This window comes from Myxine glutinosa, chromosome 7 (assembly GCF_964187855.1).
Source record: "Myxine glutinosa chromosome 7, kmMyxGlut1.1, whole genome shotgun sequence".
In the NCBI taxonomy this organism is placed as follows: Eukaryota; Metazoa; Chordata; class Myxini; order Myxiniformes; family Myxinidae; genus Myxine; species Myxine glutinosa.
This window is the reverse complement of record NC_136267.1, coordinates 114486508-114510362: the sequence shown is the minus strand read 5'-3', so window position 1 is coordinate 114510362 and position 23855 is coordinate 114486508. Positions and strand designations below refer to the sequence as shown.

The window sequence follows — 23855 nt, the reverse complement described above, 5'->3', positions numbered from 1 at the left end:
GTTGCATAACTTCAGATATGAAATCTTTCCTCTTCTCCAATGGCTTGATCTCTGATCATCAATTTGGTTTCAGACCTGGTCACTCTACTCTGGACATGCTGCTTCTGCTTTCTCAACAATGGATGGAGGTCCTCAATGCCAAACAGGAAATTAGAGCTGTCCCCCTTGACATATCACGTGCCTTCGATACGGTCTGGTACCCCGCTCTGCTCACCAAACTCTCCTCTTTTGGTATCCATGGAAATCTCCACGCATGGCTGGCGGACTTCCTCTCTAGTCGTAGTCAACGTGTGGCCCTGAATGGGTTTCTCTCATCTCCTCTTCCTGTTCAGGCTGGAGTTCCCCAAGGCAGTGTTCTGTGCCCTGTGCTTTTTCTGGTCTTCATCAATGATCTCTCTGACTCTCTTGAAAATCCTCTCTATCTCTTTGCTGATGACTCTTCTCTCTGTCGCTCCATTCTTCATCCCTCAGATCAGCAGTCTGCAGCCTCCTCACTCTCTGCAGACCTGGACAAAATCACAGACTGGGCAAACAAGTGGAACATGTCTTTCAATCCTGACAAATCTCACACTCTTACGATGTCTCTCCGAAAAGACCGACTGGACAACCCATCCACTTTCTGAATAATCCTCTCCAAGAAGTTCTGTCACTCAAGCTTTTGGGTCTCACTATCTGCCATGATCTTTCCTGGGAAATCCACATTTCAAATCTGGCATCCAAAGCCAGTCGCCGACTGAGCATCCTCCGTCGTGCGAAGTCCTTCCTTGGCACACCTGAGCTCCTCACCACATACAAGGCTTTCATCCGCAGCTCAATGGAATACTGCTCTCCCCTCTGGGCTGGTGCTCCTGCCTCACACCTAGCTCGTCTTCACGCTGTTGAAACCAAAGCATTCAGAATCATTGGAATCTCCCGCGATGAATCTAACTCCAAGGGCCTCTCCCTCACTCACCGCAGGCAGGTTGGTGGTCTTTCCGTCTTCTACCGACTCCTCTCTGGCCTTGCCCCCCCAGCTCTCTCTGGGCTCTGTCCCACAAATATTCTACAGGTCACACAAGATCTGCCTGCAACCCTCTTATGGTTAAACTGCCAAAATCAAGACTCTCTGCTCACCTTCACTCCTTCATTCCTCTTTTCTCCCACCTCTGGAACAAACTCCCTCACTCTCTTCAATCCCACTCCACCCTCCAGGTCTTTAAAACAGCTGTTCACCACCATCTCTTATCTTCCCCCATCCAAAACCTTGATCTTTTCTACCCCTGCTAATTTCACCCCAATTCCACTTTTTTGAAATACCAACTTCTGTCCTGGAAGTCCTTGGTGTCCTTGTGTTTTATACTTCTCCCACCCCCCCCCCCCCCCTTCCCACGCCTCCTCCCCCCAAGCCCTCTCCCTCCCACACATCTCCCTGCTCTCAAATGTTGTGTTTGTGTGCTTCCCCTTCTCTCCCCATCTTGTCTTCCGCTCCCTCTTTTTATATATTTTGTTTGTCTGGTTGATTTGTTTGTGAAGTAAATGTTAGCTCTTTCACGAGCCTCGATTCAGTATACAAGAATATATATATATATATATATATATATATATATATATATATATATATATATATATATATATATACAGTATGTATGTATATATATATATATATATATATATATATATATATATATATATATATATATAGTATATACAGTATATATATATATATATATATATATATATATATATATATATATATATATATATATATATATATATATATATATACATATCTGTTTGATCTATAAGGGATTGTTGTAAACACCAATTTATTTTCTCAAGAACATGTGATCGCCCCCCAAAATTCATAAACTATTTTTTTTCTCTCTTAATTTCATTATTGTTCACGACATGAATATGATATTGAAGATATTTATATGTTTTGCAAAAGTATTAAACAACAATAAATATCGTTATGTAACAATCAAATTTTATCTTGAATTTCGTGTAGAATTGGAGACTGCAGATTTGTCAAACATACACAAACTTTCAGGATCTTGTTGACATTTTTCTTAAACTGGTATGGTATACGATCTAAAATTGTGAACAGTTTGAGTCTTTGAATTGACCTTTCAACATGAATTCTAGCAACAGAAATTTGTCTGTTATTAACGACCTCTTCTTGGGTGAATTGGCCGTTAACGAGAAATGCTGGAATGTTCAAAGAAACTCCTTGTGGAAGAATGTCTCGGATGGTGAACCCTTTGTCGGCGAGAATCATATCACCTGGATGCAGTTGCTTGAGGATTCCACAGTCTGAAGTTATTGCTTTGTCTGAAGCACTCCCACCATAGAGGTCACTGGCGAAAGTCATCACGCCATTCGGAGCAACACCAATTAGTGACTTCAGTGTTGTTCTGCCCTTGTACTGACTGTACAGATGACACTGGGTGTCCAGTTTTTCTGTTTTCGACGCTGCTACTTCGGTACAATCGAAGACAATTCTACAGTTCGGAAACGGAAGAAAACAAGATGGAAGACACTTCTGGTTCTTGGCTGTGGACGGAATGTTGTTCTCCATCATCCCAACATACAGAATGTCATAGAGCGTGCCCACAACTGTAGTGAAGATGTTGGTCACAGTGGCAGTACTACAGTTAAATCTGGTTGCCAGATCTAAATTGCTCAAATTGAGTCTCAGCTTCATTCGGGTCAACAGCAATTGGTCAACAAGTGCCAACATCTGTACAGTCCAGGTGCTGTGGTCGGTCAGTTCAAATCTCCCCAGTAACTGTTCCAGGAAACTCACAGTGGCGACAACTGGCAAACCTGTATAGTACTGAACTTTATGAGCATCTTTTTCTATTTGTTTGAAGGAAAATGTTTGTTTCTGTCTCTCAAGTTCTTTTTTCAGGGTTTCATTTTCCTTGATCAGCATGTCCTTTTCTATTCGTAAAATAGTCTCACCAGCAGTTACAGAACTTGTACTGTTCACTGTGCTCGCAGCAGCATCTGCTAGAACCAAGAGACCTTGGACTGCATCGTCTTCATTCTCATCCACAGAGTTCTCCAACAGCTGTTTGCGTTTCCGACGTCGCACATGAGTTTTCGGTTCAGGATTAGGAAAGTTGAAGGTCTTGTCCGAGTTCCATGAAAACCGTGATGGTCCCTCATCCTTTCCATTGGAGAAGTGCCAGCTGCACACTCGAGAGTTGCAAGTGGGGATGAAATCTTTGCGTCTGAAAAAAAACAAAGTTTATGTTAGTCTAGTAGTAAATACTGAATGATTGTTTTGTGAGTAAGAAGAGGGTGTGTTTGGAGGGGGTGTGTGGTGGGGGAATATGTACAGGGAAATATTTGTGTGTTTGTGAGGAGGGGGGGGGGGAGAGGTGATTTGTGGGTAGGGGGAGGGATACTGTGAAATATCTGAGAGGGATTAATTGTGTATGTGTAGAAGGAGGGTAATAAGTGTGGGAGTGGGAATAGAGGGAAGCATCTGTATGTGTGTGAAGAGGAGGGTTTGATATGACCTATTATTTAGGGGGGTAGAGGTGTAGGAGGGTAGTGAGAGATATTGAAGGGAATATATGTATGGGGTGGACGGGGAGCGAGTGGTTGGGTATCTGCTGGGTATTGCAGTCTGTACACAACACAGCAGTACACTAACACTGTGTGGTGGCTTATGCCATATTATACAAACTCATTTACCTTATCAGCTTCAGCCACTTCAGCCTTTGTTTTTCATTAGCAGGAAATCAGTAGAAAGACAGTTCTTGGTTGGTTTCTGATCTATTTACACTCTCAGGAACGCAACACTGCGGCATGACCGAGCACTTTTCTCACTGAGTCTAGCTGGTGTTTGGCTCCAGTGGTTTTGTGTTTGGACCCGGAAGCAGAATTATGACGCGCGCGTTACGTCACACTTACCAAGAGGATAGACCACGAGCCCCAGCGGGTGCCGGCTTTTATTCACCGTGTGGCCGCTTCCTGTCACGTGGTGGTGCTTCTCCTCCATCTGACCACGAGCACCAAGGCGCTTCTTTGAAGTATTGACTCAGGGTTGAATACTTGCATAAATTACATATTTCTATATTTTATTTTTAATAATTTTGTTGAAATTACTAAAAAAAATATTCCACTTTGACATTATGGGGTGACAAAAGTGTAGATCAGTGATCAGTTGACATTAGTGACATGTGAGATCAGTGTGTAGATCAGTGACAAAAGAAAATCTCAATTTAATCCATTGTAAATTCATGCTGTAACACAATAGTCCATGAGCCAGGTACGAAGTCGGTACCATCTGAGGGCACCTCAAAAAACCTATTGTTTATTGATAGTACATATGAGGACATAACAAAAATGCATGATGGACATTCCAAACTCACAGCTCAAGTTTTCTACAGCGATTTTAATAATTTGATGAAAATGTGGCAAAAATGGCCATTTCTGACACATGGAAGTTGTTGCAATATTGCTTATGGCGACCAAATAAAATAATCAATAATAATGAATGTTGCTTTTTTGTGTGTGTGGTTGTGTGTGGATGTGATAAAACATGTATATTTGTTAAATAAATATTTTTGGAACTTATTTTGTGTCCATTAGTTGCATTATCATTTCATATAAACGCGGTATTAGTTGTGCAAAAAGTGAAAATTTGATATGTGTGCAAATTCTACTGGATATTAACAAATACAATTTACTTTACTTACAGGCAAGACATGCGATATTAATTTATTTTTTTTATTTAAGGGTTTTCAGCTGATATTTTGTTCGTGCTGTGATGATCTACAACAGTTTTTGGTATGACCATATTTGTTATAAACTATAAACTTATAAAATATTTGTTATGTGCTTTAAATATTAATTTTTAAATGCATAAGCAAAAATATTTAAGATATAATTAAGTCTAATATATACTTTTATAGATATCAGGTGAAGACACTGGACACTGAATTCAACCCCCAACAATTTTTGAGGTCAACCTCATCCAAAAGGTCAACATAGGCCAAATTTCTAAAATCCTCAATTTTCATCTGATTGACTTGAAATTTTAAGTGTATTTGCATGCCAGGTCACTGAATTCAACCACCAATTATTATCGAGGTCATCATAGGCCAACAACTTATTTTAGGGATTTCGCAAGTATCTTGCTCTGCATGACATATTTCTTGTTTGTCTGTTTGTCACTCGCCTACAGGTCACAATTCTAAACCGATCGTCATGAAACTTCACCAAGTTGTAGAGGTCGTCACAATTGAGAAGCCTGTTGGTTTTGAGGTCAAAGGTCATCTGGAGGTCGAATTTCTAAAAGCGCCATTTTTCATCCGATTGACTTGAAAATATAACAGCAATAGCATATCGAGTCACTAAATAGGGAAACCAACTATTTTTGAGTTCAAAACGTCAACGGTCAACTCAAGGTCAAACTTCCAAAATCTTAAATTTTCATACAATTGACTTGAAAATAGAACAGCCTTTGCAAATCGAGTCACTAAATAAGGAATCCAACTCTTTTTGAGGTCAAAAGGTCAACTCTAGGGCAAACTTCTAAAATCATAAATTTTCATCTGAAAAATTGTCTCTTTTCATCCAATTTTTTTTTGTATACAAGATCGAGGCTCATGTAAGAGCTAACATTGATCACCAAAAGAAAAACTGACACATAAAAATATGATAAAGGGAGCGGGAGACAAGATGGGGAGAGAGAGGGAAGCACACAAGAGCAACAACTGAGAGCAGAGACATCGGAAGATCTGTGGGAGGGAGAGGGCTTGGGGGAGGAGGCATGGGAAGGGGGGAGGGGGGGGTGGGAGATGTAAAAAACACATGGACACGGCGAGGACTTCCAGGAACCAAATCGGTATTTCAAAAAAGTGGATCTGGGGTGAATTGACGGGGGTAGAAAAGATCAAGGTTTTGGATGGGGGAAGATAAGAGATGGTGGTGAACAGCTGTTTTAAAGACCTGGAGGGAGGAGTGGGATTGAAGAGAGTGAGGGAGTTTATTCCAGAGGTGGGAGAAAAGAGGAAAAAAAAGAGTGAAGTTGAATAGAGGGTCTTGATTTTGGCAGTTTAACCATAAGATGGTTGCAGGCAGATTTTGTGCGACATGTAGGAATATTTGGGGTACAGAGAACAGACAGAGCTGGGGGAGCAAGGCCGGAGAGGAGTCGGTAGAAGAAAGAGTACCAACCTGCCTGCGGTGAGCGAGTGAAAGGCCCTTGGAGTTAGCTTCATCGCGGTAGATTCCAATGATTCTGAAAGCTTTGGTTTCAACAGCGTGAAGCCGAGCTAGGTGTGAGGCAGGAGCACTGGCCCAGATGGGAGAACAGTATTCCATTGAGCTGCGGATGAAAGCTTTGTATGTAGTGGAGCTCAGGTGTGCCAAGGAAGTACTTGGCACGATGGAGGATGCTCAGTTGGTGGCTGGCTTAGGAGGCCAGCTTGGAAATATGGTTTTCCTCGGAAAGATCATGGCAGATAGTGAGACCCAAAAGCTTGAGTGACAGAACTTCTTGGATAGGATTGTTGAGAAAGTAGATGGGAGGGTTGTCCAGTCTGTCTTTTTGGAGAGACATAGTAAGAGTGTGAGATTTGTCAGTATTGAAAGACATGTTGCACTTGTTTGATCAGTCTGTGATTTTGTCCAGGTCTGCAGAGAGTGAGGACGCTGTAGACTGCCGATCTGAGGGATGAGGTATGGAGCGGCAGAGAGTGGAGTCATCAGCAAAGTGATAGAGAGGATTTTCCAGAGAGTCGGAGAGATCATTGATGAAGACCAGAAAAAGCACAGGGCCCAGAACACCGCCTTGGGGAACTCCAGCCTGAACAGGAAGGGGAGATGAGAGAAAACCATTCAGGGCCACACATTGACTACGACCAGAGAGGAGGTCCGCAAACCATGCGTGGAGATTTCCATGGATACCATAGGAGGAGAGTTTGGTGAGCAGAGCTGGGTGCCAGACCTATCGAAGGCACATGATATGTCAAGGGAGACACCTCTGATTTCCTGTTTGGCATCAAGGACCTCCATCCATTGTTGAGACAGCAGAAGCAGCATGCCCAGAGTAGAATGACCTGGTCTGAATCCAAATTGATGATCTGAGATCAAGCCATTGGAGAAGAGGCAGGATTTGATGTCAGAAGCGATTATTGATGCCATGACCTTGCTGATTATTGGGGGCAGGCTGATTGGTCTGTAGTTGCAAGGATCTGTTTTTGCACCTTTTTGTGTAAAGCGGTAATGTTGGCTGATTTCCAAGCAAATGGCAGATGACCTTGAGCAAAATAGAGGGTGAAGAGAACAGAGAGAGGATGAGATAGAGTGGCAGAGCAGGATTTTAGGACCCATGGGCTGATACTGTCTGGTCCAGTTGCAGAATCAGAGTCGAGGTTTAACAAAAACTTCTTCACCTTGTCATGAGAGAAGGACTAGGAGTCCAGGAGCAGCTGGGTTCGACTGGCAAAGGTGAGTACAGAGAGAGATGGGTTTGGGACACAAGATTTTGAGGCAAACACAGAGTTGAGGCATTCGGCTTTTTCATGTGCGGTGTCAGCTGTGTAGCAGTTTGAGGTAAGGAAGGGGAACAAACACCAGAAACAGATTTGACCAGATGCCACCAGGATTTGGAGGAGGGAGACAGGTTTGAGAGTTCAGTCTTGAGAGTGGAGAGATATTGTTTCATGGCTCTCCTGAGGGTAGACACACACTTGTTCTGAGCTTTGTGAAAGGAACTGAGATTGCCATCAGTTGTATTAGCCTTCCATGAGGTGAAGGCAAGTTGCTTCATGGCAATTGCCTCACCACAAGATTCAGTGTACCGTGGACGGGAGGAAGGGTATGACAACTGAAGACGAGATGGGATAAATCTGTGCATGAGAGAGAGCAATTTACTTTGGAAGAATTCCCAGGATGAGTTGATGTCAGAGGTGGTAGAGATGGGAGACCAGTCCAGATGATTGATGGCTGCTTGAAGACAATGCCAGTCAGCCTGAGTGAAATGCCAGACTCGTTGGCGCTGAGGAGGCTCTCTGAGAATGGCCAGACAGATGTCCACTTAAACAAAAAAATGGTCAAAAGAACCGATTGGAGCAGAAGAAGAGCAGCCGACATTTGCAGGGAAGTTGGTCAAAACCAAGTCTGGAAAAGAAGATACTCCATTGACTGAGATCTGGGTCGGGAAATTGACAAATTGTGTCAGTCCCAGTTGGTCACAGAAGTCCTTTGCTGAGGTGGCATGGCTGGTGTGAGAGGAACCCACACCCAGCCAGCTGGCATGATGACAGTTGAAGTCGCCACATATGGCGACTTCAACTGATGTTTAACTATTGACCTGAGCTTTGATCAAGATAGTCAATTTTAATCTTCATGAATGGACAATTTGCTGGATAAATTGCAACCTTTATTCGGGGGTGTGGGTGGGGGTGGATTTTGCAAGTATCTTTCTCTGCATGACGTCTTCTTGTTTGTTTGTCCGTGAACAAGATATTTCTAAAAGTTGTGGACGGATTCGGACGAAATTTGGCAGAAAGGTAATGTATGTGACAAGGACGAAATCATTAGATTTTGGTGAAGATCTGGATTCGGTTCCGGCTAGTAGAATTTTTTATGTGATTCTTCACCATTGGGAGATGGGGCCAAAAACGGCATATAGCAGGTTATCTCAAAACATTATGGACGGATTTGGACGAAACTTGGTGAAGAGGTTGTGTGTGTGACGAGGACGAATCGATTCGATTTTGGTGAAGATCTGAATATGGATTCGGATACTAGATTTATTTAATTTTTAAGTGATTCTTCACTATTGAGAGATCGGGTGAAAAGTGATGATATAACATGATATTTTAAAAATGTTGTGGACGAGTTATGACTAAACTTGGTGGATGAGTTGGTTTGGTGACAAGAACAAGCCGATTCGATTTTAGTTCAGGTCCGAATCCAGGTCCGGCCTATCAGTGGGATACAAAACAAATTGTTCAGCCTGGCGGAGATTTATGCGCTCTACCGAGTGCCGTTCGAGTTCGAGATGAGACCGCAGGTGGGGTCTCACTTTGCCAACAAACATATCAACTTGTGAGAGGTGATAAACACACAGCGCAAAGAGAATGGTCCATCTCAAGGAAAGGAAGAACTGTCACTTTATGAATGTATTAAAAAAGTTTTTCTCTGATGTTTAACGAGACAGGACTTTTACAAAATTATGGGATGATAGGAAGTTAGTAGCCAATGAGTCGAGAAGGTTAGTTAAGTGGAATAATAACTCGTTTATGCATGCAAATGCAACAATAATCCCAATACAATTTGTATAATTCCTAATGTTAACTCATATCGATATTGTTTAGCAAATCCACACTATAATATATTGTACAATGACTAAAACAACCCCTCATTAGTAAATGGACCAACCCGTGGCACGGCGGAATGTTGCAGTTTATAAAATCAGATCACCTGTCCCAAGGAAGAAACTTAACTACCCCATTGGTGTTGAAACCTGAAACGTAGCTTAACCAGAACCGCACTCGGTGGAGCGCATACCTCCTCCACACTGAACAGTTTACGATTTGTATGCCACTTATAGGCTAGATCTGGATTCGGACCTGAACCAAGTTGAATCGGCGTGTTCTTGTCACTTACCCAAGCACATCCACCTAGTTTTATCATCAGTCGTCCATAACTTTTTGAAATATGCTCTATTATTTTTGGCCCGATCACTTAATGGTGAGAAATCGCTTTAAAAATTCAAAATCATCGTATCCGGATTTGGATGTTCACCAAAATTGATTGATTCGACCTTGTCACACACCGAACCTGTCCAACAAGTTTCTTCCAAATCCGTCAATAAGTTTTTGAGATGTCGTGCTTTTTATCAGCCTTATCCCTATCACTCAATGGTGAAAGATCACTTTAAAAATTCTCTGATCCTGATCTTCACTCGAATCTTCACCAAAATTGAATCAATTCTTTGGCACACACCCAACCTGTCCACCAATGTTGGTCCGAATCAGACCATAACTTTTTGACATGTCATGCTATAATATATCATTGTTTGTCATATTGAAGTCAACGGAGGCATTATGTTTTCAGGTTGTCCGTCCGGCTGTCCGTTTGTCCATGATAGGTTTTCGTTACCACGATAACTGGCGAACGGCTGAAAGGATATTAGTCAAACTTGGTGCAGGTATGTAAAGATGAACTGATTAGATTTTGGGGTCACGGTAAATATGGTAAAGATGAACTGATTAGATTTTGGGGTCACGAGGTCAAAGGCCAATGGTCAGAGGTCATGTTGGGTAAAAATCCTGTTACCACAATAGCTTGTGAACCAGTGATGGAATTCTGACCAAATTTGGTACAATTATGTAGAATGATGCAAAGATGAACCGATTAGATTTTGGGGTCAAGAGGTTAAAGGTCAAAGGTCAAAGTCTGTGATAGGTCTATAACTTGACAGTGGCCAAAGGGATCTAATTCAAACTTGGTACCGATATGTATAATGATGTAAAGATTAACTGATTAGATGTTGGGGTCGTAAGGTCAAAGGCCAAAGGTCAGAGGTTATGTCAGGTGAAAATGTGATAACATGAGAATAGTCGAATGGATTTAAATCAAACTTGCTACAAGTATTATAATGATGTAATAATGTGGGCGGAGGCATATCGGTCGATGTCGTGATGTTGAAGCATGTCATTAGGATATATATATATATATATTTAAATCAAACTTGGTCCCCTGCCTGTATATGTACTGTAAATCTATATATACAAAGATTTGTTTAAAAAAAATCCTAATCAGCAATGTGATACTTTTCTTTCTTAAATGTTCTGGAATATTACAGGTGTTGGATATGAGGGCAAATTAAGGAGGTTAATTAATCTGGGAATTTTCCATTCCATGCGCACTCTTCATGCTGCATGCCAGAATATCTGGATTTGACTGTACACCTGCTTTCTGATAAATGAAGCTCGCACCTTGGTGAACTGTAACTGGATGAATGCCTTACAGACTCGTCTTGCGGTTTCATATCTCTACTCATGCGCTTTCTAATTGCTCTGCCAGGGCCCAAAGGAGAATTGACATTGCTACGGGTTGCCTATTAGGACAGGTGATAAACATGGCCCCCTTGACTCAGGTTTCTCCGAAAACTATAGAACCAAGCAAAAGAAGTACTGTACCTCACCAAACTGGTTTTTTATATGAGCATTTTGAAGTTGAATAGCTTTTGTGCACATTTCCCACTCCTTCATTGATACATATTAACAGATTTTCAAGGCAGGAGTGCTTATTTGATGGAGTGCTCATTGAGTTGTCTGCTTCTAGGTTTGATTCCTGTCGAAATTTTCTCATTTTGTCTGACCGACGCTGTCATTTCGTGGAGTACAAGTAAGACGATGGTATGGAGAACTGTCCTTCAGGTGGGATGTGACTCGGACTCCTTTGTCATCGCGTTTAACTTGTAGATTTTAACTCGACATATATTTCACAAACATAGGCCTTTTAACTAGTACGCTGGTCAAATTTGAAATTTCCTGAATGATGCTATCACCTTGTTTACCACTTTATTACAATCCTAACTTCTTTATAACTGCTGAGATCTTTTGAGACTGCTGGAATATAAGGCCTCCAACAATCGATGTGATCCCTTGTTGATTTATTGATCAGATATGTCCATTGCATCTTTAACAATTGATCAGATAGTATGTCTATTGCATAGTTGACACAGAGCAACACATTTCGAGCTTTATTCTGAATCGTGAGCCTTGCCACACGTGTACAAAAGCAAGCGCCGCATAACAAATCAACAAGGCTATCTCATTCATCCAAAATGCGTTTCCATCCAGTGCCATCTTGTTTCAGCCAATTGATTATCACTGCACGTGTTAAAGACCTAATTCTATTATCCCTTGTTTCCTCATTGGCGATGCCACGTTTGCTGGGCTGTATCCTTGGTTGCTGGGGTAACGATTACCGGGAGCAACGTCCAATAGGGACGCTTCCTCGATCACGTGATGGCCGATTACTCCCGCAGTGGTGCCGGGATGGATGGGGAGGGAGGAGGCGAGTGGGAGAGAAGAGAATAGGAGCACGGCGTTGGCTGGTGAGGAAGGATGCTGAGGCAATCGGAGCGAAATGACTCTCAGGTGTAAGCCGTCTTGGCGTCCTTTGGAAAGATGCGCATCGAGTGAAATCCTCATGTTCTCAGAGATCTGAGCTCTGCCAGGGCAGTGTCTCCACAAGAACAATGTTCAGGTGAAGACTGCCTTTCACTTGGCCTTCAAATGATAACAGGACCTCGGCTTGTCTATTTTTGTCTCCTGATGGCTGAGGTGGAAATGGCTGCAATATGTTGTTGTTGTTGTTGTTGTTTTATGTGTGTGTTTTTGTTAATGGGAAATTTGTTGTGGAGTTGCAAATCTTAAATGATGCTGTTCCTTTATTTTACCTTAAATTACGTTTCTGCTGCACGTGGGTTGCGTTGCTTATCTTTATGATTTGTGAGAATTGCAGAGAGAAATAATTTTCCCACTTGCTGGCACATTTTCAACAATGTCGTCACCATTTCTATCTTGCGTATTGAAATCTATTTCGCTCTTTAATTATTGATCGTCATGCAGTTTGCATTTTCTCGATACCTATATCCATTTTAGAGTGCCCGTTCGATGCAACATTGCACGCGCTCTCCAATGATTCCTTGTAAGCGATCTTTTTATTTCGATCTTCCCATTGTGGTATATGGCAAAGGTATTGTGCAATGCATATTGGATGGTGGCAAGGGACAGGTTGGAATTAATATTAAATTAATTTGGAATGTCATGAATTGCCGTGTTGACATCATTACTGTCGTTTATTTGAACAGTCGATATAACTCAAGTTGAACTTGAATCATCACATTGTGACGAGTTTAATATTTCCACAAACCCTCTGTCCCTAGCCCCACTTGCCAACAGACTTGACCTTGGCAGTCTCTGCTAAAGTTGTAAATTTAAGCATCATTTGGTTAAAGTTGTTTAAGATAATGTTGCATTGATTTTTATAAGTTACTGAACGTCTTTTACTTTAGGAATGGCTAAACATACCTGATATGGAGGTGGAGTGTACAATCGTACTTGAATGCTCAAAAGAATGTGATGCAGAACAGTGGAACACGGCCATAGGGGTATCATAACGATACTTATCAGTTGTGTTGTTACAGGAGGGAAAATGGGTCAAAATACCATTTGTGGAATGTAAACTCTCACCTGCTTAGTTCTGTCACGCATCTTTATAGGTAAGCTTCTCCCTTTTTGGATGTAGTTATTGCTGATCTTTTGTATCTTTTGTAGGGAGAAGCCTGCACAGTTAACCCATTAAAATTTGAAGTCGTGAGTTGGAAAGATAATTAAATAAGAAATTCCAGATGGGTTTTGAATATGCAAAATTGAAATTTTGTCTGGAGGTCTGGTCAACTCTCTTCAATCCCACTCCACCCTCCAGGTCTTTAAAACAGCTGTTCACCGCCATCTCTATTCTTCCCCCATCCAAAACCTTGATCTTTTCTACCCCCGCTAATTTCACCCCAAATCCACTTTTTTGAAATACCAACTTCTGTCCTGGAAGTCCTTGGTGTCCTTGTGTTTTATACGTCTCCCCCCACCCCCCTTCCCACGCCTCCTCCCCCCCCCCAAGCCCTCTCCCTCCCACACTTCTCCCTGCTCTCAAATGTTGTGGTTGTGTGCTTCCCCTTCTCTCCCCATCTTGTCTTCCGCTCCCTCTTTTCATATATTTTGCTTGTCTGTTTGATTTGTTTGTGAAATAAATGTTAGCTCTTTCACGAGCCTCGATTCAGTATACAAAAAAAAAAAAGGTCAACATAATCCTGCACATATTGCAAAAATGTAACAGTTAGCCAAACTTTAGGTGAAGACTTGTAAGATTTTCCAGACAGAAAGGATGAATGTGGATTATGGATTGATTTTTTTTTCTTTTTCTGAAATTATGTACTATTTTGCCTTGTCATCATAGCTGGCAAATCTTAAGCAATAACAACGCTGCGAGTTATCCATGAGGGTGGAGGGGAGCTTGCAGACAACTTTGCTTTACGCACATTTGTTTGGCATGATCGCTAATGCGTGGCGTTTCTGACAACATTTAGAAAATTTGTGTTACTTCTTGTTTTTCATCTTGCAGTGTTCATCTGTTCATTTTTATGCCTATGAGATTGTCAAACTCGCATCCATGAATGGAAGAAAATTATAATGAATGCTTATTCGCAGCCGTTAATTGTCTGTGCAGGAAGTGGTACAGGAGTAGTTCCAGTTACATATCGGTATATTTCCTCCTTATTTTCCCAGTGTGCTTTGTGATGTGATTGAATATGTATTTCCAGACCAATAGATTATCAGCCTGTGTCTGTGTCTGTGTCTGTGTCTGTGTCTATGTGTGTTTTTCCATGTATTTTTTTTAACTATTTGAGTTTTTGTCATCAAATCTCTTATTATGAGAATATGAAGTCTTATTAATAATTGTGTCAAAGGGCAAAATCACAAATGCAAAAAGGCCTTACCAACCTGTCTGCTCTGTGCAGCACAAGACAGCCGGGTGTTTTAGTCCCTTCCGGGTTTCTTTATTTACAGTACTGTACTGTATTTACCATTGCGTTTCAGTGTGTCCTTTCAGGCCATTACGTTTTAACCATTCAAGCTTTTGCCATCAAGTTTTCAATAAACCTCTATTATGAGCATGAAGAGAACACTAATTCATAAAATTTTACAATTTATTTTAAGCTGTGGTTTTTGTCACGTTTAGTTCGAGTACTAAACAGACGCAGTGACCTTTGCATTTTGAGATGCTTTCTAGTTGCTACTGTTTTGTGTACAGTTTATATTGTGATGCCACACTTATTGTGACTTTCAAAATGGAACAGAACACTTTATTGTAATTCTGCACTGTTATTATTGAGGTCCTGTTTCTGAAGCGTAGAGGACAAAGCTTTCTACATAAGTCGAATGTAATTACACGTGATGTCTAATTTGATTTTTGATATGTGAAATAATTTTCTTGCATTTAGAAAATAATTGTGTAAAAAGTATAACTTTAGCTGAGGAGTGGCATTTGAAAACTTGAGAGACTGAGGTGTGGAGATAGGAGAATCCGAGTAGGGGAAAGGCAGATGGGAAAATAGGGGCAAGGAAGGATGGGGTCAGGGAGACGGGACAATGGGGAAGTAGGCAGGAGAATGCGGTGGAGGGGAGACAGAGTCTGGGGGGAGGGTAATTGATTCCTGTGTATGAAAATTATATAGACAACACTTATCTCTAACACACACACACACACACACTCACACACTCACACACACACACACACACACACACGGAATTTGTAATTTGGGCAGGGTGCTAGAGATAGCTCACTTACTCTTTACGGAAGACACAGCGGGATCTTTAATATTCACCAACAAACACCAGTTTAATGATGGCACACACCCTGCCTGTTAAAGCACCGGATGACAGTTTATAGCTGGGCTGAGATTCAGGCCTAGGCTAGACAGCTTAGGTGAGTGTGTGTGTACCTCCAGGCCATCCTGCCACCCGTGTTCATGTGTGTGTGTGTGTGTGTGTGTGTGTGTGTGTGTGTGTGTGTGTGTGTGTGTGTGTGTGTATCAGAGGGGCTGCCTCTGATACACACTCCTCTGTATAAATATCAAAATGATGAAGATGGGTCAAGGGGGAATATCCAGTGTCTCCTGGTGCTTATCGGCTGAGTGAGCTTTTCCCAGTGGTGGTTTTGCGACGTGTTAAACATTGAATAGATGATGGAGTTGTTGTCCGCATGGTGTTTACCTTATGCCTGACCCAACATCCCAATATCCAATTTATAGCAGCCTTTGTTGGCCTCAAAATGGATGCCAAGGCCAACATTTGTAAGCTTAAAGCCTTCCGCAGAACTACCAACACACAAAATTTGGGGACTCCCGGTGCTACGTTTCGACCCCAAAATAATAACGTTCAAACAAACACTTGAAAGTATTATTTATATATACAGACTTGGCATTTAATATGGAATTCTTTTTTTTTCTTGACTTGGGTTTACTTTCTTAACTCAGTATATCAATCTGGTGAGTTTCTTTTACACTTTGGTGATTTATTTGTTAAAAGAACCATGTCACTGATTGTCTGTCGCAGCAAGAAGTCAACAACAGGATTATATCACAGGTGGCGTGGCAAAATGTACGGACAGGTGCATTTGATGATTGGCTTCACAGTCAGGTATACAAGGGTTGTTGCGTTCTGTATTAGTGGAAAACAACTGCTGCACGTCTCCAAAAGTTATTGCCGCTTCCTCTGGAGATGGGCCGTCAACTCGACAATGCTGTTTGTCATGGATCTCGTTTGTTTGTTTGTCTCGACAATGCTGGAGAGTGGTGGCTTTACGAAATTACGGCATGAAACAGCATGCTATTGCTCGGCAGTATGGCATCACTCAAGGTCAGGTGTCAAAGATCCTGAAACTAAATGCTCAGAGGGGTGTCCCTACTCCAATACCGAGGCCAGGACGTCCGCGCCGAACCACAAGGAGGGATGATCGCCAGCTGCACCGGTTATTCCGCAATGGCCATACCAATTCAGCTAATCGGGTAGGGCTGAGTGGCAGCAACTGACAAATGCGCCTGTATCCAGAAGGCTAGTCAACCAACGACTGGTTCAAGCAGGCTATCGTGCCAGGCGTCCCCTGAGAAAGCCACACCTGACCAGACAACACCACCAGCGCCGATTGCAGTGGGCCAGAGAGCACCGTCAATGGCAGCCAGGACACTGGAATCACGTGATCTTTAGTGACGAGTCTAGATTTCTGGTCTATCGTCAAGATGGCCACGTCCGAGTGTGCAAACAAGTGCATGAAGCCTACAACAAAGATTGTATAGTGCCAAGAGTCCAAGCTGGAGGTGGTGGGGTGACCGTTTGGGCTGCTTTTCATGCAGGGGGCAAAACTGACCTGGTTGTTCTGAATGGAAACCTGAACCAGTTCAAGTACAGGGCCATTCTGGAAGAAACATTGCTTCCATTTGCTCGTGCAGCCTTTCAAGGAAACTTTGTCTTCCAAGATGACAATGCACGGCCTCATCGTGCTCGCATGATCCAACACTTTCTTGCTGACCCTGGTGTAGAGCATATGGAGTGGCCTGCCATGTCCCCGGATATGAATCTGATAGAGAACTTGTGGGCAGAATTAACGCGTCAAACCGACCACTTGGACCAGCAGCCGACCTCTGTGCGTGAATTGCAGCAGGCTATTGTCACTGCATGGCAAGCGATTCCTGTCCAAACCTTTGCAAATCTCGTGAACAGCATGCCTCAACGTGTACGTGCTCTCTTGAATGCTCGTGGGGTTACACGAAGTACTGAATTGTAATTTTACTGTCCGTAATCCCAGTCGTAATTTAACTTCTGTTTTTGTTTTTAAAAAAAATTGGCTAATGTGTAAAATAGAGATACTTCTGGAAAACGTACAGAAGGTTAACACAGTACTGTCCATGAATTGAGTTCGATATCAGTTTACATCACTTTCAAGGATCAATTTATTTGTTTCGAAATGTCAAATGTGGTTTTTGTTTCTTTTAAAGGTCACATTAACAAAATCTAGAATAATTTCAACATAATTCCAATGAACTTTTGGTTCTAAGACATCTTGAAAAGTAAGTTCACCCCCACAAAAAAAATATTCCATATTAAATGCCAAGTCTGTGTATATATATATATATATATACATATATATATATATATATATATATATACATACATACACTGTATATATAAAAGTATATAAATATAAATATTTTCTTTATCGGATAGATAATTGTTCATTACATTTGTTAGTGGACATATTTTAAGAAGAGAGGTTAGGATAATAATAAAGGGACAGGTTGGTTTGGGGAAGGAGGGGAAGATAAAAAGTTAATGGAGGTTCGGGTGTGGGGGTTATGGCTGTTTATATAGAAGTCATGAAAAAGGCAAGTTTAGAACAACTTCATTTTGCACAGACATAAACTGAGTCAATCATTTAAGATTGTGAGTTCCGGGTGTTGGGCATCGAACGAACAGTTGGACCTCCACATATTCCTGGAGATTTTGGGATGTTTTTATTTTAGTAACCATTCTCGCTCTTCCCCGTGCCTCAACTTTGTATCCAAAAATCCTGGACATGTTGTTCTTTTCACGCACTGTTTAGATATCAAAATTATGTTTGAATTAAATGAATGGCATTGTCACCTGTAGGTCATCTCCTCGCAACACGCCTAGCTGCTCTCCTGTCCTGGCAAAGCGATCTTTAGCCCCATCACCGGCACCTCCTTCTTCTAGTACTGTTACCGACCTCCAACTTCATACGGTTGCTACCTGTGAAGGGCGTCCATCTACCCCGACTCCATCACCATCACCACCAGAGGCAGGTGTGGAAAGTGTTGTCCCATCATTTCTGATCATGGTGGAGAAGGGTTCAGACCCTGGGTCAGAAAAAAGTTCCACCCCACCACCAGCTCCCCTTGCATCACCTGAGGGCAGTGGTGCAACCCTTCGTCTGCCTGGACCCTCTACTGTGCCACGGAGCAGCAAAGGAAATAAGGTGTCCTTTATCACTTAGTTCCCTCTAACATTTAAACTTCTCACTTTCCAATGTTTATCACTTTTCGTTTCCTCCCATCATTTTTTTTCATTTCCTCTTCCTTGCTTTCTGTATCTACCACACTAACTTCATTCTTTTGTTTTCTCTCCAATGTTAATTTGTTACGTGGATCAAAACGTCTAGTTACACGGCTGATATATATATGTTGATGAAACTGGTTTTTCAAAGGCTGCAAAGTCTAGTAATTGTCCATTCTGATGATTAAGGAAAATGACTCTTTGAATCTGGCCACATGACAAAAGTATTTGCGACATGCAACATGCAACACATTCTTTGGTGAAGGGAAACCCCAAGGTACCAGTTAATGCATCAACATTTGTCATAATAGAATATGGGATTGTGTGGCAGGTATCAAACAAACCTGTCCCGCGTCCTCTCAGCTTCACCCATGCCCTGCACCCTCCCAGGTTCCCCACCCTTCCCCCTCTCCTTGCTCCTTTTCACATTCATGCAGCCTTCCAGCAGCTCCTGCTCCCCTGTCCCGAACTGTGTGGACATCAAACATCCGAGGACTCTACTCCAACCTGACAGATCTCTCGATCCAGGCCACTGCCGATAAAACAGACATCATTTCTTTAACAGAATCCTCCTTTCCACAGGACTTCCCTGACTCATAGTTTGGTCAACCTGAAACCCCTCTTGGGGGTGGAGTCACACTGTATATCAAGAACTCCATTTCTCACTGTCCATGCCCTGTTCGTACCCCTCCCAAACCCCAGGAGTACCTCTGCCACGACTTCCCCTCCGCTCCCATCTCTTGTTTGTCTGTGTTGTACCGTCCTCCAACCAGTGACTACTCCATTTACATCTTTCTCAGACAACATGGACCAACTCTTAACCCCTCATTCCAACTCTCTCTTCCTCACATGTAGCGATTTCAATTCTCTCCATGCCAATTGGATGAGTGTTGGGTACCCTCTCACCAGCCATGGCACTTCAGCAAAGGACGTCTGTGACTCCATGGGACTGACTCAATCTGTAAACCTTCCAACTGGGATTCTAGATTTGGTTATTGGGCCATGAGCCACTGGGATTGGTCAGTACCATCTGAGGGGAATAATGCTCATAGTGATTTTTGGCAAGGTATACACCCCTAGAGCTGGAAAATATATGATAGCATTGCAGCTGTGGTAGATTTTTGTGTGTTATCACCCTTTTTGTAACCCTATCCTAAAAACAAAAGAAAAAAAATAAATATAAAAAATGGAAAAGTATTTGTGTCTTTTATTTTGAAAAGGTTAATAACAACTGTCCAACTTCTGTCCTGGAAGTCCTTGGTGTCCTTGTGTTTTATACTTCTCCCTCCCCCCCCCCCCTTCCCACGCCTCTTCCCCCCAAGCCCTCTCCCTCCCACACATCTCCCTGCTCTCAAATGTTATGTTTGTGTGCTTCCCCTTCTCTCCCCATCTTGTCTTCCGCTCCCTCTTTTTATATATTTTGTTTGTCTGGTTGATTTGTTTGTGAAATAAATGTTAGCTCTTTCACGAGCCTCGATTCAGTATACAAAAAAATAATAATAATAATTCTGGGATACATATGATTACATGGGTTTGTAGAAAATTTATTGAGGAATCAAAATAACTAAATGGTATAGATTGGTATAATGGTATAATTTATTTAGACATTTCATATAATATGCACTGAGTGTAATGAGCAATGTAAATTGTTCAAGCTGAAACTAATAATCAGAATAATTTTCCACCTCATCCTCATCTATACTTTCCTCATTGTCTGAGGTGGATGCCTGGTTCTCACAGTCTGGCAGTTTGCACATATCGGTACACTTGAGTTCATTTACCATACATACACATTTTGGCAGTTCACACTTTCTTGGACAGTTGCAGGCCAGTAAGATCCAGGACGGCCTTAGGTGTTGGCTGACCATCCATCCAGTGCACTACCAACTGTTCAGCTCCTTATTCCTTCTGAATCTTCCACCCTCTGCCAACAGGGCTTGGCACCTGGGGTCCTGTTCCAGGCATCTTCTCCATACTCCAGCCTGGTAGTTGGCTCTTTGTGCATGTTTCACCAAGCAGTCCCTGCATGATGGAAGCTGTTGACTCTCTATCTTGTCTTTTTTAGCACAGAACAGGTGGTACCTGAGATCATTGACCTTAGTGGATGATGCTTGGGCGGTGTAGAGGAGGCATGTGAATGCCTCTAGTTTGTCCATCAGTTCTTCAGAGAGGTCCCATTCCTGACCCAACTCTAAGAATGTGTCCTTGATTTCCCTGTTGCTAGTCAAGAGTTTCAGGACCTTTGCCTTCCCTTTGGCTGCAAAAGCACTGACAGTGTCACATCTGGTGTATGCATGCAATCCAATGAGTGCCCTAGAGACATCTTCGCCAAGAGTGGCAGCGATTTTCCTGATATCAACTACCCTTGTCCTAGATCTAGTGCCACATTTCTGGAACAATGGGACTCATATCTTGTCATGGAATGCTATACACATGATGAAGACATCCGTGTCCTCTGAGCAGATCACTATGGCCTGATAGCCCTCTCTAGCAGCATGGGCAGCATGTAGAAGTAGGTGCGTCTGCTTCTTCTTGCTGGCACTGGAGAGCTGGCACCTCTTCACTGTTCTGAGATGTGATTCTGTAGCACTTGTCATTCACAGTCACATATAGAACCTTCTCCTGTAGCTTTTCTCTGCACTCCACCTTCCTCCATTCACTGACTATGAAGGTAATGAGACTGGTTTTGTTATTGACTCGTCAGGAAACTCCTCCCCTGCCTCACAATCTGTGTGCCTGTCCTCAGTCTCTCCACCTCGTGCTGATCTCTCACTGTTCTTGATAGAGTTCTCCCGGTATGTGTCGAACACAACATGTATTCTGTTACTCTGACTTCCTTCCCACAGTGCCATAGACAAAACTGTCGTGGCAACATTTCCAAAAGTAGCCTGATCACCTTTTACTCTTTGGACTAAGTTCATTCCATCAACCACAGATGCAGAATTTACTGGGAGTTGCTCTACTAGTGTCATATTCTTCTGCAATGTTGTGGCTAAGGTAGCTTTGTCTGTCTTTCTCAGCAATGCATCTGGTGTGGACAGGGCCCAGGGTAATGGTCCAAGGGGATGAGAGAGGATATCCTCCATCTGGAGACTGCACCCTTGAGCCATAACTATGATGCGTCCAAACAGAGACCTGTCTGCTTTCAAGATGATCACCCTCCCACTGGATTTCACTTCCTTCTTCTCACACATATTGCTAAATGTCTTCAATTTGTTCGTTTTCATTGGGTCATGGAATTTCTTTGCTGGTGGGTCTTTCTCAAGTCTCTCATCTTTGAAGGTAGAATAGCATTCCTCAACAATCTCGTACGCCTTCATCAGGTCAGAGGCAATGGCCTTGGGGGCTTCCTTTGCAGTAGAGATGCTAATGATGTCCTGATTCTCTGCAAATGGGTTGACCCAGCCTTGGATGAGGCCAACGACTGCTGATACTGCTTCCTCCTCTTTTTGGAGTCTTGGCCCCTGTAGCTCTGCATGGTGGAGTTCTGATTTGTTTGCTTGCACCATGTCTCTTAACTGTCCCAGGAATGTACTGCGGTGCTCAGCTGTTATGTAATACCGTTTTATAGCTCCAGCTTTCAGGCTGAACCCAGCTGTACCTCCAGGGGTCTGAGTGTCTTTGTTTATTGTGACCTCAATAGTCTGGTCCACTAGGATCCACCCAAAGGGGTTGTTGCTGGACATCTGCACAGATAATTGGCCAGTCTTGAAGGCTCCATACACATCAGGATTATTCTCTTGCAGATTTGTCATCTGAGCAAAGTATGCGGACAGGTACCTGGCATAGTTCATCTTATCGTAAGCAAAACACCATGGGATCATAGTTCTTATGGCATTGAGGTGCAAGTCCCAGTTCCCCTCACGAGAAGTATGCAGAAGGCCAAGTACTACATCCTCTACCATGTCTATGTAGGACATCCAGTATGCTGATAGCTCTCCATTGTTGTGACGTAGGTGTTCCAGGAAGTCGCTCATCAGCTCAGCTAATAGTGGACTTTGCAGCAGATTGTTAAATTCCTGTTGGTTCAAATCATCAACCATGTTGTACACCTGGTCTAAGAACGACTTGATCACAGCTTATACATGCAAAATAGTAATAAATGTTTGCAATTCTCCACAACAACGTACAAAAATGTTAGTTCACCAGAAACAGCTCAAATACCCATCATACACTTAACTTATCTGATTATTTATATTCTCTTACATGTTCTTCATCTTGTTGCATTATACCAACCTATCAAAATCTCAAACATTGCTGTATATTTATGATGAAGTTGTAAGATCTAAACCTGCAGCAAATGGACTGGGGCCTGCCATGTTGGAATTTTCCATATTGCACCACCACACCATCTTTTAGTTGAAATGTCAAATAGACATTACCCACATGTGTGCAAATGGGCTGAGCTACATGCCTAACAATTTTCAAGGAGATATGGTCTATAATAAGGGGAAACCATTAGTTTGAAATTGGATGTCTTATTTTGTGCTAGGAACATTTCAGAAACGTTTATTTTAGGGGAGGGTTACAAAAAGGGTGATATCACACAAAAAGCTACCACTGCTGCAGTGCCATCACATATTTTCCAGCTCTAGTGGTGTATACCTTGTCAAAAATCACTATGAGCATTATTCTCCTCAGATGGTACCGGTGGCCCAAATTTAGGGGCCTGGCTCATGGACTATATGACCAACTTGCCTGCTAATGTCTCCTGCTCTTCCTCTGCTACAATTGGTTCTCATCTGATCGTGTGCTTATGAAGGTCAACATCACTCACTCTCTTCAGAGAACAGCCTCATTGCTGGTGAATCTGGCAGGAACTGTAAGCTGCCATTGCACTTCAGGACTGGTCTCCTATATCTGTCGCTCCTGAAATTAACTCATGCTGGTAATTCTTCCACAGAAATGTGCTCTCTCGTATGCACAGATTCATCCCATCCCATCCCATCTCATCTTCAGTTATCCTAACATTCTTCCTACCCATGGTACACTGAATCATGTGGTGAGGCAGTTGGTCGAAAAGAACCTTCTCCTGGAAAGAAAACCTAACCGAAGGCAATCTCAGCTCATCCCACAAACCCCACAACAAGTGTCTCCACTTTCAGGAGAGCCAGACAACAACATATGTCCAACCTCAACATTGAACTTTCAAACGTATCTCCCTCCTCTAAGATATTGTGGTGCCTTGTTAAGTCTGTCTCG

General features: G+C 42.4%; 1 protein-coding gene and 1 pseudogene across 9 annotated transcripts in view; one reads left to right on the top strand and one right to left on the bottom strand.

The window, feature by feature from the left end:
• Positions 1-23855, top strand: part of LOC137431541 (protein Aster-B) — a 213068-nt gene that overhangs the window by 81180 nt on the left and 108033 nt on the right. For 7 of the 9 annotated variants that reach the window (XM_078782163.1, XM_068122962.2, XM_068122963.2 and 4 more), the window contains exon 3: positions 18231-18576. In XM_078782163.1, the coding sequence (XP_078638289.1) occupies positions 18231-18576 (346 nt within the window). Of the gene's footprint in view, positions 1-11978; positions 12229-18230; positions 18577-23855 lie in introns of those variants that run through there. The other 2 variants (XM_078782164.1, XM_068122964.2) reach the window with 2 other exon arrangements.
• On the bottom strand, positions 1933-3800 carry LOC137431545 (uncharacterized; annotated as a pseudogene).